Genomic DNA, 18,139 nt, shown 5'->3' with positions numbered 1-18,139 from the left:
CACAGAGGGTACTTGAGAAGAGTCATAAAACTATAGCCATACTGGTAAAATGCACATGAGGGGTTCTCCGGGCAGAGCAAAATTCAGTTGGTGGTACAGTAACCAAAAAAAGGTTGGGAACCACTGGCCTAGTCCATGTGGAAAATATATGTTGAAAATGTGTGAAATTGTGAGAGTAATAATTAAGTCATTGTTCAATTTCATTGTGAATTCATGCAACATATCTTGACAGGCTAAAATGTGACCACATAGATGCGTTTGTTACGGTAATAATCCAAATAAAGTACAGTAATTTGTTAAATTAGAGGCACGTGTGAAAGTGAAACCATTGTTGAAATACTATAAAAGACTGAGATAATGGGAAATCAAATGAGAGATGGCTGATCTTGCTTTGTTGGAAGATTTGACACACGCTGCATTTAGCAGAGAGTACGTGTTTAGAGACAGATGGGTCTTTTGAGCAGAATGTACAGATTGGCTCATCAGATATCGTTTCCCAAAACCAATCTTCTATGATTTTTGCAAGAATTTAAGACTTTCTTTAGAATGCCAAACACGTGGCAATAATGCCATTTCAGTGCACATCCAAGTGCTTCGGTTTTTGGCAAAGGGCAATTTTCAGCGGCAGCTTGTCGATCAGCATCTCACAGCCCTTGATGAGCCAATGTTTTGGATGCAATCATCAGCAAAACGAACATACCATTTCCATACACCATCGCACAACAGGTTGAAGTCAAGAGGGGTTTGTTTGTTGTAAACACGAACGGAGCAATAGACGGCAACTACATCGCTATAAAAGCACTATCCCAAAACTAGTTAAACTATGTGAACAGAAAAGGCTTCCACTCAATGTGCAGGTGAAAAGTTATGTGATGCACAAAATACCCTACTGAATGTGGTGGCAATGTGGAACGCATGACTCATTCAGCATTGTTGGCCTATAAACCAGCAGGGAGCTATTGAGGATGAATGGCTTATTGGTATGTGTTGCCTACTCATATGAAGTATATTTGTCATTGCTAAAGTAACTTAAATTGTCATAATGGTATTTTCTTTGTAGCTATGTCTTTATTTTTATTGGTCAAGCCACAACTGAGTGAGCCAAATAAAATATTTTGTTTGTACTCAACCAACCTGACACTAGCATCTCTATGTCAGTCTCGGAAAAGTTTATTTTTCTTAGCTGTTTTTGGTTGCGCCTTTGTATTTCATGGTACAGGGTGGTATATTCCCTATACAGAAATCGCTCCGCCATTTCCTGGTTGCAAATATTCTAATAGTTTGCCTCATTTCAGTTTATGTGAATGGAAGGTCTATCCAGATGAGGGTGGGAATGTCACTATCAGGCAGCTACCTGGTGGATAATGGTACACCACAGGGGAGTGCGATTAGTCCTCTGTTGTTCTGTATCATGATCAATGACGTTTACTCTCAGGTACAGCCGGATATTGGGAGGTTGTTATTTGCAGATGATGGGGCCTTAGGGAAGAGGTGAAGAAATGTGCCATACATAATCAGGAAGATACAGGAAGCAATTGATGAGGTAGAGCGGTGGGCATTAATGTGGGGATTCAGGTTTTCTATAGAGAAAACTCAGACAGTGTTCTTTACCAGGAGGAAGGTGGGAGATGAGGTATGCTTGAGGTTATATGGGAGAAACCTGGAGAGGGTGGGTGCCTTCAGGTTCCTTGGGGTATACTTTGACACTAGAATGACCTGGGCAGAACACATTGAGAGAGTGGTGGGAAAGTGTAAGAAGGTGCTAAATGTGATGCGCTGTCTGACGGGGAAGGAGTGGGGGGCTGGGCGTTCCTCACTGAGGACCATGTATGTTGCATTGATCCGATCTGTAATAGACTATGGCAGTATACTGTATGGTTCGGCAGTCCGGACATCATTGGAAAGGCTAGATGTCATACAGGGACAAGGACTCAGAATATGTAGTGGGGCGTTTTGGACGTCTGCAGTGGCTGCACTACAGGTGGAGATAGGGGATATGCCATTGCAGATTAGAAGACAGCAGCTGGCAATTAATTATTGGGTCAACCTACAGGGACATGGGGTGTCTCATCCTGCAAAAGGGATTTTACAGGCATGCTAGGAACATGAGCGAAGACGGATCACAAGCTTTGGGTGGGTGAGTAATAACCAGACAAAGGAGATGGGACTGTATGGAAGGGAGTTTAGTCCAACGGTAGCTATTCCTGTAAATCCACCATGGCTACTCCCGCCTCCAGTAGTTGATCTAGAAGTGTTGGAGAGACTACAGAAAGATGGGGAGGGTGATGATCCATCTGATTTCTTTAAGAGACGTCTGGATACTGTGTATCAGGATTTTGTGGCCATTTACACAGGATGTACTGGTTCAACATTTGTAGTGCAGAAATGTGGGGTGTAAGTCAGGAAACGTATTACAGATAATCTGGCTGTATATACGGTGGAGCTGATAGCCATACTGTTGGCCTTGCAGTGGGTGGAGGAAGTCAAGCCAGCCAGAGTAGTTATTTGCTCTGATGCATGTGCAGTGTTAATGAGTCTCCAGTCCTTTAGGTCACATAGCAGACAAGACCTGCTTTATGAGGTGCTACAAACCCATGGCAGGATTAGACAGATGGGTATACAGATAAGATTTATCCCAGCCCATGTGGGGGTGGAGGGGAACGAGGCAGTTGATGTGCTGGCTAAACAAGCACTTAGTAGTGGGGATGTTAATGTTGCAGCTTCAATGAGCAAGGCAGAGGCAAAACGCCTGATATGCAGAGATGGCAGGAGCAGTGGAATAGAGATACTAAGGTCGGGCATTTATTTCCAGTACAGAGGAAAGTCAGGGAGGGGAGGATGGCAGGAAGGGACAGAAGAGAGGAGGCTATTTTTAGAAGATTAAGGGTGGGACACAGCCGGTTGAATAAGTCTTTAAATGTGATAGGAAAGCATCCAACAGGAAAGTGTGATTATTGCCAGGAAACAGAGACCGTGGAGCATGTATTGCTACGGTGTGGGTAGTATCAGAGGGAAAGAGAGAGGCTAAGATCTAGTATGAGGGAGAAGGGGATACAGGAAATTAGTTTAAAGAGTATATTGAGTAAAAGGTCATTAGATATAGTCTCAAATATTTTGTTATCTTTTTTAAGAGCAAAGGGGCTGGCAGGTAGGATTTCATTTCTCCCGGTCTCTGGCCCACACTCCAATACAGTAGGTGGCGGTAATGCACCATAACGTTGGATGCCAACCGCCGATAAATCCCACCGAAGAAGAAGAAGAAGAAGAAGAAGAAGAAGAAGAAGAAGAAGAAGTTTCCGTGACAAAACCAGCAAGTATAGTGTAGAGCAGGGGTACTCAACTCTTACCCTACGAGGTCCGGAGCCTGCTGGTTTTCTGTTCTACCTGATAATTAATTGCACACACCTGGTGTCCCAGGTCTAAATCCCTAATTAGAGGCGATCAATGAAAAAATGCAGTGGAACTGGCTTTGAGGTCCAGAGTTGAGTTTGAGGGGTGTAGAGAATCATTGTAAACCACTGTGAAATATATTTTCCATAATCCCCCCCCTCCCCCCATTTTTTAATTTTTTTGAGCTGTTTGAAGCTGGTGTACAAAACCTAAAGTAAAAGACACAAAAATGAAACTTAAGAACGGGAAGCATAGAAATAGCACATAGAATAGATATACCGCTTCTTAGACTTGCTTTCAATGAGAATGACAGATATATAACAAATTTATAAGAGAATCTGGTAGGGTTAACCAAAAAGTTATATATTGCGGATTTAAAGGTACGATTATGACCATATATGGTTACTTATGGGAGTTTTGAAATGCAAATAGCCAAGGCTGTGCATGAGCACTGAGGCTGCAAACAATTGGTATTCATCAATCAGTGGGGACTGCTGGGAGGAGCTATAGGAGAATGGGCTCATTGTAATGTCTAGAATGGAATGTGTTTGAGTGCATAAATATAATTGTAAAAACTGGAAACTATGATAACCTGTGGCACCCACAATAATCTGCTTTATTTATTCCTGTTTAAAAATGGCGCTGTCAGAGTGAAAAACTGTGGATAACTTTGTTATGAAATTGATTTAGTATTTCAGTTCATGGTGTCAATCACAGCTAATTCACAAGAAATGAAAAACAAACACAAAGGTAAATAGATATCTTGCTAACTTTATTTCATGTTGCATTTCATTTAATCTTCTCTTTTCCACACTCTTAGAAAACACATGAAAAAATGCTATAGTATACTATGATGTAAATACTATAGTATTCACTGTAGTGTTTTTGCGGACTCAAATCAGCAAAATACTATAGTGAATACTGTAGTATTATACTGTATACTGTAGTATTTACATAGTGTAGTATTTATTATAGTGTATTTGTTTTATTATCTTTCACTTAGAAGCTGAAACTTTCTCCTTGAGTGAATCTGCAAAATAGCACATTTTCCACAACCTGTAGGTAGGTAGGTAGGACTGAGGTCTTAACAGATAGTTCAGATCCTCTGCTCTTTTCTATAATCTGTAGGGAACACAATATATGGTCTATACTTGTTATGTATGTTTCTCACTTATCAGTGGCACAAATTGGGATATGGGGAGGGGAATGGGCAGGTAATATGGAAATTAAATACTGTAGTATTTACTATATTTAAATAAGTGTGGTGATTTTGCGGACTGTAGTGTTTTTGTGGACATTACTGTAGTATTTCCTAGAGTGCTTTTTTTGTGAATAATGCTGTAGTATTTACGATATTCTACAGTATACTACAACATTCTATAGTAAGTACTACACGTGTTAGAGGGATACTACAGTGTGTAGTATAGAATTCTACAGTATTCTATAGTAAGTAATGTAGTATTCTATAGTAAACTGTAATATTTTTTCATGTGGAAATTTTATGATTTACTCATTTTAAGGTGCATTTCACATTTGTTTTGGATAATCAATGCACATTTCAGCAGGATATGACAGTTCTGTCAGATAAAGGTGGTACATTTCTTGCAATCCTTTTTACAGAGTCTAACTCTCGGGGGAATTTTTCACAGTTAATGCAGTTTTTTTTCTTCAGATTTTGAGTAATAAAATATACACCCGCCTTACAACTTACTCTGAATGTACTATTGCTGGGCAATCATTAGTTTGCATTATATATTCCAAGTTTATGACCAAAGACACATAATGATACCAAAGTGGGTCAATTTAACATTTATAGAGACAACAATTAAGATAAACAGTAAACATAAAACCTGTTGTGACTTGCAAACTCAGATTGGACTGGATGGATTGTTTATTTTACAAAGAGAAGAAAAGTACACATAGTTTGAATATCCGACATGGTCTTTGACGTCAACAAATGTTGTGGTTGCAGTTCAGTACTTCAAGCAGTCAGTTTCTTGTGTGGAGAGACAGAAACGAATGAGAGCACAGACAAGGGGTGGTAGACAGTGGCCCATGAGCATTCTTATGTACATGAAATTTGTATACTTTACAGAACAGCACTTTGTAGAAGATGGGATTTTAGATGGCCTCCTTTTCATTAAATTGATGCATACTCTCAAGAGAAAGCTGTTGGGATTTGACATTAGTTTAACCAAGGAGATCGTGTAGTATTTACCTACTCTATATCGGCCATGAAGGGGAGCTTAACACTGTGGTCTATACATTTCTCTGATGTATTTTATAGTTGTTTTAGCACAGGACATGTCTCTCAACAAAACTGTGAGTCAAAACTTGAACAAAACACTAATTTGGTTCGGCAAGTCTCAGACACCCTCATATTAGACAGGCAGTTTATTTACAAAGTGATTTAGAAAAAAACATATAGTTATAGACATGGTTGGTGGAATTATAGTAGCAAAATTGAAAATAAAATATTCACTTAAGGTAAATATGAAATTTGGACAATGTTCAGTCAACTGTGGGTCATAATGTATTTTTCATGTATAGTGTATATTTCAAAATCTTTGCCAACACATTATCGGTACATTCATTCTTCAGATATCTCATGTAAAACTTAAAAACCAATTAAACTTAATGTATCCCTATCCCCCCATAATGTAACCAGTCCTGGGCTTATGAAATAAACAATGTACAAACTCTAAAGAAAGGCCGTCTGTGTTGAAGCTCTACAAAAATAACACCATGTTGAACCACCATCTTTGCAGCTCTGGTAGAAGTCCTCTGGAAAGACGGATATTTACAAAAGCCCACAAAAAGGAAGTAATGAAGAGGAAGAAGAGTGAGGAATAGGAGCTGAAGTCATCGCAGAAAAGTTGAGAGGTCCCAAAAAGCAACGGTTGAATTCCCCTCGCTGTAAGGTCTCTAAATGGTTACCTCATAATCTCTTTTTTCCTGTAAAGACCAGACAAACACACTCATATAAGGTTCTTACTGGCCAAAAGTTCTTACTCTGGGTCATAATACTTCAGTTCCTCAGCCACTGCCACCCCATACTTTACTTTCATTATCAACAGTGAGATGTTATGTAAAGGTATTTTCTTTCCCAATTGAAGTTAATAGTAACTATTTGAGAGAGAGAGAAAGATAAAAAGAGAGAGTGATGAAGTTAGTGAGGGTCAGGGAGCTCAATGGTGAGGAACCCATTAACCCCACAATGTGCTGACTGAAGTGTTGACACCAGTTTGGTACATTGGTGCAGTGACAGGTGATACAGTGGGTGAGGTGGATATGAGCTGTGCTCTTTAAGATGGACAGTCGGCATCAGAAGAAGGCCTCACCTCATTGTTCTTTTGCAGGCAGCCAAGGAGGGACAGACAGACAGTCAATTAATAATCACAGAACACCTGATGGGAGGAAGAGGTGGAAAACGAGGAGGATGAGGAGAGTATGGCCCAGTCAAAACGGAGACCGGATTATGGAAGTAACGAATGAGAGAAGCACAGCATCCGCTCACGTCACACAGCTGTCTGAATACCTGCTTAACTAATAGGACATTCCCGCAACACAATATTTTGAATCAAGGGAGATGTTTTTTTTAGAGCATGATATGCATCACTGTTACATTTGTAACAGAGTTGATGAATAGTTTAACACAACACATTGATATACGGTACCAGTCAAAAGTGTGGACACACCTACTCATTCAAGGGTTTTTCTTTATTTTTACTATTTTCTACATTATAGAATAATAGTGAAGACATCAAAACTATGAAATAACACATATGGAATCATATATAAAATATACACTGCTCAAAAAAATAAAGGGAACACTTAAACAACACATCCTAGATCTGAATGAAAGAAATAATCTTATTAAATACTTTTTTCTTTACATAGTTGAATGTGCTGACAACAAAATCACACAAAAATAATCAATGGAAATCCAATTTATCAACCCATGGAGGTCTGGATTTGGAGTCACACTCAAAATTAAAGTGGAAAACCACACTACAGGCTGATCCAACTTTGATGTAATGTCCTTAAAACAAGTCAAAATGAGGCTCAGTAGTGTGTGTGGCCTCCACGTGCATGTATGACCTCCCTACAACGCCTGGGCATGCTCCTGATGAGGTGGCGGATGGTCTCCTGAGGGATCTCCTCCCAGACCTGGACTAAAGCATCCGCCAACTCCTGGACAGTCTGTGGTGCAACGTGGTGTTGGTGGATGGAGCGAGACATGATGTCCCAGATGTGCTCAATTGGATTCAGGTCTGGGGAACGGGCGGGCCAGTCCATAGCATCAATGCCTTCCTCTTGCAGGAGCTGCTGACACACTCCAGCCACATGAGGTCTAGCATTGTCTTGCATTAGGAGGAACCCAGGGCCAACCGCACCAGCATATGGTCTCACAAGGGGTCTGAGGATCTCATCTCGGTACCTAATGGCAGTCAGGCTACCTCTGGCGAGCACATGGAGGGCTGTGCGGCCCCCCAAAGAAATGCCACCCCACACCATGACTGACCCACCGCCAAACGGTCATGCTGGAGGATGTTGCAGGCAGCAGAACGTTCTCCACGGTGTCTCCAGACTCTGTCACGTCTGTCACATGTGCTCAGTGTGAACCTGCTTTCATCTGTGAAGAGCACAGGGCGCCAGTGGCGAATCTGCCAATCTTGGTGTTCTCTGGCAAATGCCAAACGTCCTGCACGGTGTTGGGCTGTAAGCACAACCCCCACCTGTGGACGTCGGGCCCTCATACCACCCTCTTGGAGTCTGTTTCGGACCATTTGAGCAGACACATGCACATTTGTGGCTTGCTGGAGGTTATTTTGCAGGGCTCTGGCAGTGCTTCTCCTGCTCCTCCTTGCACAAAGGCGGAGGTAGCGATCCTGTTGCTGGGTTGTTGCCCTCCTACGGCCTCGTCCACGTCTCCTGATGTACTGGCCTGTATCCTGGTAGCGCCTCCATGCTCTGGACACTACGCTGACAGACACAGCAAACCTTCTTGCAACAGCTCGCATTGATGTGCCATCCTGGATGAGCTGCACTACCTGAGCCACTTGTGTGGGTTGTAGACTCCGTCTCATGCTACCACTAGAGTGAAAGCACCGCCAGCATTCAAGTGACCAAAACATCAGCCAGGAAGCATAGGAACTGAGAAGTGGTCTGTGGTCTCCACCTGCAGAACCACACCTTTATTGGGGGTGTCTTGCTTATTGCCTATAATTTCCACCTGTTGTCTATTCCATTTGCACAACAGCATGTGAAATTCATTGCCAATCAGTGTTGCTTCCTAAGTGGACAGTTTGATTTCACAGAAGTGTGATTGACTTGGAGTTACATTGTGTTGTTTAAGTGTTCCCTTTATTTTTTTGAGCAGTATATTTTATATTTGAGATTCTTCAAAGTAGCCACCCTTTGCCTTAATGACAGCTTTGCACACTCTCGACATTCTCTTAACCAGCTTCATGAGGTAGTCACCTGGAATGCATTTCAATTAACAGGTGTGCCTTGTTAAAAGTTAATTAATGCGTTTGAGCCAATCAGTTGTGTTGTGACAAGGTAGGGGTGGTATACAGAAGATAGCCCTATTTGGTAAAAGACAAAGTTCATATTATTGCAGGAACAGCTCAAATAAGCAAAGAGAAACGACAGTCCATCATTACTTTACTTTAAGACATGAAGGTCATTCAATAGAACTTTTAAAGTTTCTTCAAATGCAGTCGCAAAAACAATCAAGCACTATGATGAAACTAGTTCTCCTGAGGACCGTCACAGGAAAGGAAGACCCAGAGTTACCTCTGCAGTCTCTTCTCAACATCAACTGCTCAGAAGAGACTTGTGAATCAGGACTTCATGGTTGAATTGCTGTAAAGAAACTGCTACTAAAGGACACCAAAATGAAGAAGAGACTTGCTTGGGCCAAGAAACACAAGCAATGGACATTAGACCGGTGGAAATCTGTCCAAATTTGAGATTTTTGGTTCCAACCGCCGTGTCTTTGTGAGATGCAGAGTAGGTGAACGGATGGATGATCTCCGCATGTGTGGTTCCCACCATGAAGTATGGAGGAGGAGGTGTGATGGTGTGTGGGTGCTTTGCTGGTGACACTGTCAGTGATTTATTTAGAATTCATGCCACACAAATCAAATCAAATTTGATTGGTCACATAGACGTTTAGCAGATGTTATTGCGGGTGTAGGGAAATGCTTGTGTTTCTAGCTCCGACAGTGCAATATTAACTAACAAGTAATATCTAACAATTTCACAACTTATACCCAATACATACAAATCTAAGTAAAGGAATGGAATTAAGAATATAGAAATATATGGACGAGCACTGTCAGAGCAGCATAGACTAAGATACAGTAGAATAGAATACATTATATACATATATTTATTTCACCTTTATTTATTTATGTTTTAAATGTAACCTTTATTTAACTAGGCAAGTCAGTTAAGAACATATTCTTATTTACAATGACGGCCTACCCCAGCGAAACCCGGACAACGCTGGGCCAATTGTGCACCGCCCTATGGGACTTCCAATCACGGCCAGATGTGATGCAGCCTGGATTGGAACCAGATTCTAACATCTGCTTCCAACTCACACTCTCAAACACGTAGATCCCCTGAACGCAGCTCACTTTCCAGCCCACTTTCCAGCTCACACTCTCAAACACATAGATCCCCTGAACGCAGCTCACTCTCTAGATCCCAATCACCTGACTTCTGATCACCTGTTCACACACCTGTATGTCATTATCACACACTATTTAGTTCAGTTCTTTGCACCCCATCATTGTGAGGTATTGTTTGTTTTATGACGCACTTCAATTTGGAGCTCTGTCACGTTAAAGTGGCCAGTGCTTTCAAGTCTATGTATATAGGCAGCAGCCTCTAATGTGCTAGTGATGGCTATTTAACAGTGATGGCATTTAGATAGAAGCTGTTTTTCGGTCCCAGCTTTGACGCACCTGTACTGATCTCGCCTTCTGGATGATAGTGGGGTGAACAGGCAGTGGCTCGGGTGGTTGTCCTTGATTATCTTCTTAACCTTCCTGTGACATCGGGTGCTGTAGGTGTCCTGGAGGACAGGTAGTTTGCCCACGGTGATACGTTTGGCAGACCGCACCACCCTCTTGGAGAGCCCTGCGGTTGCAGACGGTACCAGGTGGTGATACAGCCCGACAGGATGCTCTCAATTGTGCATCTGTAAAAGTTTGTGGGTTTTAGGTGCCAAGCCAAATGTCTTTAGCCTCCTGAGGTTGAAGAGGCGCTGTTGAGACTTCTTCACCACACTGTCTGTGTAGGTGGACCATTTCAGTTTGTCAGTGATGTGTATGCTGAGGAATTTTAAGCATTACACCTTCTCCACTGCGGTTCCGTGGATGGGGGAGTGCTCTCTCTGCTGTTTCCTGAAGTCCACAATCATCTCCTTTTGTTTTATTGACATTGAGTGAGAGGTTATTCTCCTGCAACCACACTCCCAGAGATGTCCCCACATCCCTGTAGGCAGTCTCATTATTGTTGGTAATCAAGCCTACTACTGCTGTGTCGCCTGCACACTTGATGATTAAGTTGGAGGTGTGCATGGCCACGCAGTCATGGGTGAACAGGGAGTACAGGAGGGGGCTGAGCACGCACCCTTGTGGGGCCCCAGTGTTGAGGATCAGCAAAGTGGAGGTGTTGTTTCCTACCTTCACCACCTGGGGGCGGCCCGTCAGGAACTCCAGGACCCAGTTGCACAGGGCGGGGTTCAGACCCAGGGCCCCGAGCTTGATGATGAGTTTGGAGGGTACTATGGTGTTGAAGGCAAGGCTGTAGTCAATGAACAGCATTCTTACATAGGTATTCTTGTCCAGATGGGATAGGGCAGTGCGATGGCGATTGCATCGGTCTGTGGATCTATTGGGGCGGTAAGCAAATTGAAGTGGGTCTAGGGTGACAGGTAAGGTAGAGGTGATATGATCCTTGAATAGTCTCTCAAAGCACTTCATGATGACAGAAGTGAGTGCTACGGGGCGATAGTCATTTAGTTGGAGACATATTTCCCTCACTAACTTTAAACATCAGCTAACCGATTGCTGCAGCTGTACATAGCCATCTGTAAATAGCCCATACAATCTACCTACCTCATCCCCATATTGTTTTTATTTACTTTTATGCTCTTTTGCACACCAGTATTTCTACTTGCACATTATCATCTGCAAATCTCACTCCAGTGTTAATTTGCTAAATTGTAATTACTTCGCTACTATGGCGTATTTATTGCCTTAGCTCCACACGCCATTTGCACACACTGTATATAGACGTTCTTTTTTTTCTATTGTGTTATTGACTGTACGCTTGTTTATTCCATGTGTAACTCTGTGTCGCTTTGCTTTATCTTGGCCAGGTCGCAGTTGTAAATGACAACTTGTTCTCAACTAGCCTAACTAAATTAATCCATGCTTTTGTTACGTCTAGGCTGGACTACTGCAATGCTCTACTTTCCGGCTACCCGGATAAAGCACTAAACAAACTTCAGTTAGTGCTAAATACGGCTGCTAGAATCCTGACTAGAACCAAAAAATTTGATCATATTACTCCAGTGCTAGCCTCCCTACACTGGCTTCCTGTTAAGGCAAGGGCTAATTTCAAGGTTTTACTGCTAACCTACAAAGCATTACATGGGCTTGCTCCTACCTATCTTTCCGATTTGGTCCTGCCGTACATACCTACACGTACGCTACGGTCACAAGACGCAGGCCTCCTAATTGTCCCTAGAATTTCTAAGCAAACGGCTGGAGGTAGGGCTTTCTCCTATAGAGCTCCATTTTTATGGAATGGTCTGCCTACCAATGTGAGAGACGCAGACTCAGTCTCAACCTTTAAGTCTTTACTGAAGACTTATCTCTTCAGTAGGTCCTATGATTAAGTATAGTCTGGCCCAGGAGTGTGAAGGTGAACGGAAAGGCTGGAGCAACGAACCGCCCTTGCTGTCTCTGCCTTGCCGGTTCCCCTCTTTCCACTGGGATTCTCTGCCTCTAACCCTTTTACAGGGGCTGAATCATTGGCTTACTGGTGTTCTTCCATGCCGTCCATGGGAGGGGTGCGTCACTTGAGTGGGTTGAGTCACTGACGTGGTCTTCCTGTCTGGGTTGGCGCCCCCCCTTGGGTTGTGCCATGGCGGAGATTGTTGTGGGCTATACTCGGCCTTGTCTTAGGACGGTAAGTTGGTGGTTGGAGACATCCCTCTAGTGGTGTGGGGGCTGTGCTTTGGCAAAGTGGGTGGGGTTATATCCTGCCTGTTTGGCCCTGTCCGGGGGTATCATCGGATGGGGCCACAGTGTCTTCTGATCCCTCCTGTCTCAGCCTCCAGTATTTATGCTGCAGTAGTTTATGTGTCGGGGGGCTAGGGTCAGTCTGTTACATCTGGAGTATTTCTCTTGTCTTATCCGGTGTCCTGTGTGAATTTAAATATGCTCTCTCTAATTCTCTCTTTCTGTCTTTCTCTCGGAGGACCTGAGCCCTAGGACCATGCCTCAGGACTACCTGGTATGGTGACTCCTTGCTGTCCCCAGTCCACCTGGCCGTGCTGCTGCTCCAGTTTCAGCTGTTCTGCCTGCGGCTATGGAACCCTGACCTGTTCACCGGACGTGCTTGTTGCACCCTCGACAACTACTATGATTATTATTATTATTTGACCATGCTGGTCATTTATGAACATTTTAACATCTTGACCATGTTCTGTTATAATATCCACCCTGCACAGCCAGAAGAGGACTGGCCACCCCTCATAGCCTGGTTCCTCTCTAGGTTTCTTCCTAGGTTTTTGGCCTTTCTAGGGAGTTTTTCCTAGGGAGTTTTTCCTAGCCACCGTGCTTCTTTCACATGCATTGCTTGCTGTTTGGGGTTTTAGGCTGGGTTTCTGTACAGCACTTTGAGATATCAGCTGATGTACGAAGGGCTATATAAATACATTTCATTTGATTTGATTTTGGTCCCATGTTTCATGAGCTGAAATAAATGATCCCTGAAATGTTCCATATGCACAAAAAGCAGATTTCTCTAAAATGTTGTGAACGGGCGAATCCCGGTTTCAACTGTTGACAGATGATGGTGTTAAGTGGGCAAGTGGTTTTCTGATGTCAACTTTGTGAACAGAGTGCCCCATGGTGGCAGTGGGGTTATGGTATGGACAGGCATAAGCTACAGACAATGAGCACAATTGCACATTATTGATGGCAATTTGAATGCACAGAGATACCGTGACGAGATCCTGAGGCCCATTGTCGTGCCATTCATCCACTGCCATCACCTCATGTTTCAGCATGATAATGCATGGCCCCATGTCACAAGGATCTGTACACAATTCCTGGAAGCTGAAAATCTTCCAGTTCTCCATAATCAACAGCCTGGTCAGCTCTATGAGAATGAGATGTGTTGCTCTGCATGAGGCAAATGGTGGTCACAGCAGATACTGACTGGTTTTCTGATCCACGCGTCTACTTTATTTTTAAAAGGTTTCTGTGACCAACAGATGCATATCTGTATTCCCAGTCATGTGAAATCCATAGATTAGGGCTTAATGAATTTATTTAAATTGACTGATTTCCTTATATGAACTGTAACTAAGTAAAGTCTTTGAAATTGTTGCATGTTGCGTTTATATTTTTGTTCAGTGTAATTAATGGATGAGACTCAATGACTGCACAACTCAATCACATGTGAATGACATGATAATGACACAATGATGGATGAGCTATAAAGTGTCTTTGAAGCTGACACTGATACTAAGTATTAAAAAAATATATTTTTCACCTCCTTCATACAATACTACAATACTACATAATCTCTCCAGGAACATAGTTGTCAAGCTCAAATTTCAAATGTAAACACATCTGTGCACTACATGTCCCCTTTCCACTGATGGAGTGCTTGTGCGGTCCTATTTATCCACTGAAAATAGATGTGATACTCATACAAAAACACATTGAGCTTTAAAGTTAAGTAGACTGTACTGCTTTAAAGATTTAAAGCTAAGTAGACTGTAGAGCTTCCAAAGTTCAAAGCTAAGTAATAGACCTCGAGAGCCAGAATTTGTTGGCAATAGTGCTTGTCTGTATTCATCACAAGACCATAAATTGAGAGGCTCAGCTCAGAGCTCTGGTAGCTGGGATGGGAGATGGTGCCCTCTGCTGGTACGATATGAGATGACAGTCAGGCAGATGGCAATGAGATGGATCAGGACTGGACAATGGTATTCTTGGAGTCCACGTCTTGGAGATTCATGTGCATGACATCCGTACTTACTCCTGTATCATAGATTGGGTTGTTGAAGGCTGATTCCTCTGTCATGTTGTCATACGGCGGCAGGGATGATGTTGGCATTCTGATGGTCTTCCCCTGAAGTCTAAGAGGGACAGAGAGACACACAAGCACACTTGAACAGTCTCAACTGCTCTGAAGCATATACCTGATTTAGCAATTGATGAGTGTAATGTAGTTACTTCCCAATCTCTCATTCTCATACTCACTTTGCAAAGTAGCGGTAAATCCCCAGGATGACTACCAATACAACCGCGGCAGGAATCAGAACGGCGATGACAATGTTGGTTCCCTCAATACCGTACTCAGGACTAGCAACTGAAAAAAAACATGAAACATGCATAACTAGAAATTACCTGAAACAAGTACAGCATAAGTATACTATATATACACAAAAGTATGTGGATACGGCTATTTCAGCCACACCTGTTGCTGACAGGCACATAAAAAAGAGCACAGCAGTAGAACGGCTTTACTGAGGAGATCAGCGACTTTCAACATGGCACCGTCATAGGATGCCACCATTCCAACAAGTCAGCACAAGCCTAAGATCACCATGCGCAATGCCAAGCATTGGCTGGAGTGGTGTAAACTTACCACCATTGAAATCTGGAGCAGTGGAAATGCGTTCTCTGGAGTGATGAGAAACACAGCCCTGACCTCAACAGCCCTGACCTTAACCCCATCGAACACCTTCGGGATGAATTGGAATGCCGACTGCGAGCCAGGCCTAATCGCCTAACATTGGTGCCCGACCTCACTAACGCTTTTGTGGCTGAATGGAAGCAAGTCCCCACAGCAATGTTCAAATCTCTAGTGAAAAACCTTCCCAGAAGAGTGGAGGCTGTTATAGCAGCAAAGGGGGGGGGGGGGGAGGGGGGCAACTCCATATGAATTCCAATGAAATGTTCAACGAGCAGGTGTCCACATACCTTTGGTCATGTAATGTATATCTCTTCAATTGGCATCATAATACTTCACACTGGATACAACTAGCTGATATACTGTACTTACCATCCAACTTTCGCTCATTCAAATACTGCAAAGAGGATGCTGGAAAAAAAGAAAAGCAATTTGAGTACCCTGATCATTTTACACATCATGGAACTGGGCATCATAAGTTATTAGAAGTTGAGACGTGTGCAGAGTGTACCTCTACAGGCGGGTGGTGTGCCGCTCCACTGTGACGGGTGTCCAGGGACACAGCGGATGGTGGGCTCCCCCTGCAGCTCATAGCCGGTATGGCAGGAGAAGCTCAGTGTCTCCCCTGCCTGGTAGAAGGCTTTCTCTAAGCTCTGCACGCTGGTGGAGGGGGCACCAGGGTTCCTGCAGGGCTCGTACTTCTCAGCTGCCAGGACACACACAGACAGACACACACCATGGCTGTCACTATGGTTGTCTCTATGTTTCTTAGACAGCAGAGTACCCTTATTACATGTATCATTTCTAACATCAGTACAGTACAGCCTGCCACCACTTACTTACACAAGGCAGCTACAGGTCTGCCAAATTAAAGGAAACACTTCAGTAAATGAGGGATACAAAGTATGTTGAAAGCAGGTGCTTCCACACAGGTGTGGTTTCTGAGTTAATTAATCCCTAAGAGTATATTGACGCACCCATGTGCCAATCTAATTAACATAATACAAAAATCCCCATAGAAATCTGTCAGTTTAAACTAGAGATCTGTTTTTTTGCCTGGGCTGCTTCTCAATCCACCCTTCCGCATCTGCAGTGGAAAGTGGCAGAGCTAGAGCGGTGTTTGTCACACCAGGAGACATCCTGAAAATCGGTCTTCTCACAAAAACGTATGTTTTGCCTACTAACTAATATGACCACTCTATGGAAAGATGAGACTCTCATGAACACGATGATGTTCCCCGTTTTGCTCTACGACCCACCACACGTGTCACAGGACTTGTCTGAAGGTAACCCATACAAATCAATGTAAGTATGGAGGTAGTTTTGTGAAAACAAATATGAGGGGTTAATTATATATATATATATAATATTTCCTGAGCAGATATAGGACAAACACTTCAAAACCTTATTCCTTATGATTTATTTTTAGACTGTCTTGTTTGCAATTTATGAATGGGTTATTCAATGTGTTTCTGTGCTGTAGCAGTAAAGGCCAAATTTAATATGTCATCAAATATTTGTTCTGTATTTTTTTTGACACCTAAAGGAGTCCAAAAATCAAAATCAAATAGCTAAATGATCCATGGTATGACCATATTAAAATAATTCCATATGTCAGTTTAACGGCTTAGACTTTTAGAGGTTAAGCAATTAACATCACATCATTCTTAGGGTCATGTATAAAAATGCCCAGTTAGCCATTATTTTTGGCTACCATAGCTATAAGAGATCTCAGTGACTTTAAAAGTGGGGGTCTCTGTAACGCTCGTCATTAGAAGGAGAAGTGGACCAAGGCGCAGCGTGGTAAGTGTTCATGATACTTCATTTCAAGAAACACTCAAACAAGAATAACCAAAAGCAAAAATGAAAACGCACAGTTCCGTCAGGCTCAGATGCTAAACAGAAAACAACCTCCCACAAACACAGGTGGAAAATAAGCTGCCTAAGTATGATTCCCAATCAGAGACAACGATAGACAGCTGCCTCTGATTGGGAACCACACTGGCTCAAAAACAAAGAAACAGAAAACATAGACTTCCCCACCCGAGTCACACCCTGACCTAACCAAACATAGAGAATAATAAGGATCTCTATGGTGAGTGCGTGACTGTCTCAAAGGAGCATAGGGGGTTTAAAGGGTGTGTGTGTGTGTGTGTGTGTGTGTGTGTGTGTGTGTGTGTGTGTGTGTGTGTGTGTGTGTGTGTGTGTGTGTGTGTGTGTGTGTGACCAGAGCTCAACCCAGTTGAACACTTATGGGAGATTCTGGAGTGGCACCTGAGACAGTGTCTTCCACCACTGTCAACAAAGAACACCAAATCATGGAATTTCTCACGGAAGAATGGTGCCACATCCCTCCAATAGAGTTCCAGACACATGTAGAATCTATTCCAAAGGCATATTGAAGCAGGTCTCGAGGCTAAAGGTGGCCCAACGCCAACAGAGACTTTCAATCTCCATCATTTAAATGTTATGCTTGTTGTTTTTCTTTTTATGCGCTTTGAGGTTTTTTGAAAAGCACTATACAAGTTCAAACATTTATTCATTATATCTGTAACCTAAGTATGCCTAGTAGGTGTCACGCCCTGATCTGTCTTTATGCTCGTCTCCACCCCCCTCCAGGTGTCGCCCATCTTCCCCATTATCCCCTGTGTATTTATATCTGTGTTCTCTGTTTGTCTGTTGCCAGTTTGTTTTTGTTTGTAGAACCTATCAGCGGTTTTCCCCTTGCTCCTGTCTTGTCTAAGTTCCTGTTTTCTAGTTTTTCCCGACTTTGACCCTTCTGCCTGTCCTG

General features: G+C 42.8%; 1 protein-coding gene across 3 annotated transcripts in view; it reads right to left on the bottom strand.

Annotated features, from left to right (window-relative positions):
• Window positions 1–4,141: 4,141 nt before the first annotated feature.
• The window catches only part of LOC106568079 (seizure protein 6), a 265,552-nt gene continuing 251,554 nt past the window's right edge, over window positions 4,142–18,139 (bottom strand). Inside the window, exons 13-18 of one of the 3 annotated variants that reach the window (XM_045692343.1) lie at window positions 15,860–16,054; window positions 15,721–15,759; window positions 14,916–15,024; window positions 14,692–14,791; window positions 6,732–6,797; window positions 4,142–6,345 (exon numbers count right to left, since the gene is read on the bottom strand). In XM_045692343.1, coding sequence (XP_045548299.1) covers window positions 6,780–6,797; window positions 14,692–14,791; window positions 14,916–15,024; window positions 15,721–15,759; window positions 15,860–16,054 — 461 coding nt within the window. In that variant the 3' untranslated portion in view covers window positions 4,142–6,345; window positions 6,732–6,779. Of the gene's footprint in view, window positions 6,346–6,731; window positions 6,798–14,171; window positions 14,792–14,915; window positions 15,025–15,720; window positions 15,760–15,859; window positions 16,055–18,139 lie in introns of those variants that run through there. The other 2 variants (XM_045692342.1, XM_014138090.2) reach the window with 2 other exon arrangements.

This window comes from Salmo salar, chromosome ssa13 (genome assembly GCF_905237065.1).
Source record: "Salmo salar chromosome ssa13, Ssal_v3.1, whole genome shotgun sequence".
Taxonomy (NCBI): domain Eukaryota; kingdom Metazoa; phylum Chordata; class Actinopteri; order Salmoniformes; family Salmonidae; genus Salmo; species Salmo salar.
Note: the sequence above shows the minus strand (reverse complement) of the source record. Positions and strands in the feature narration are given on the sequence as shown.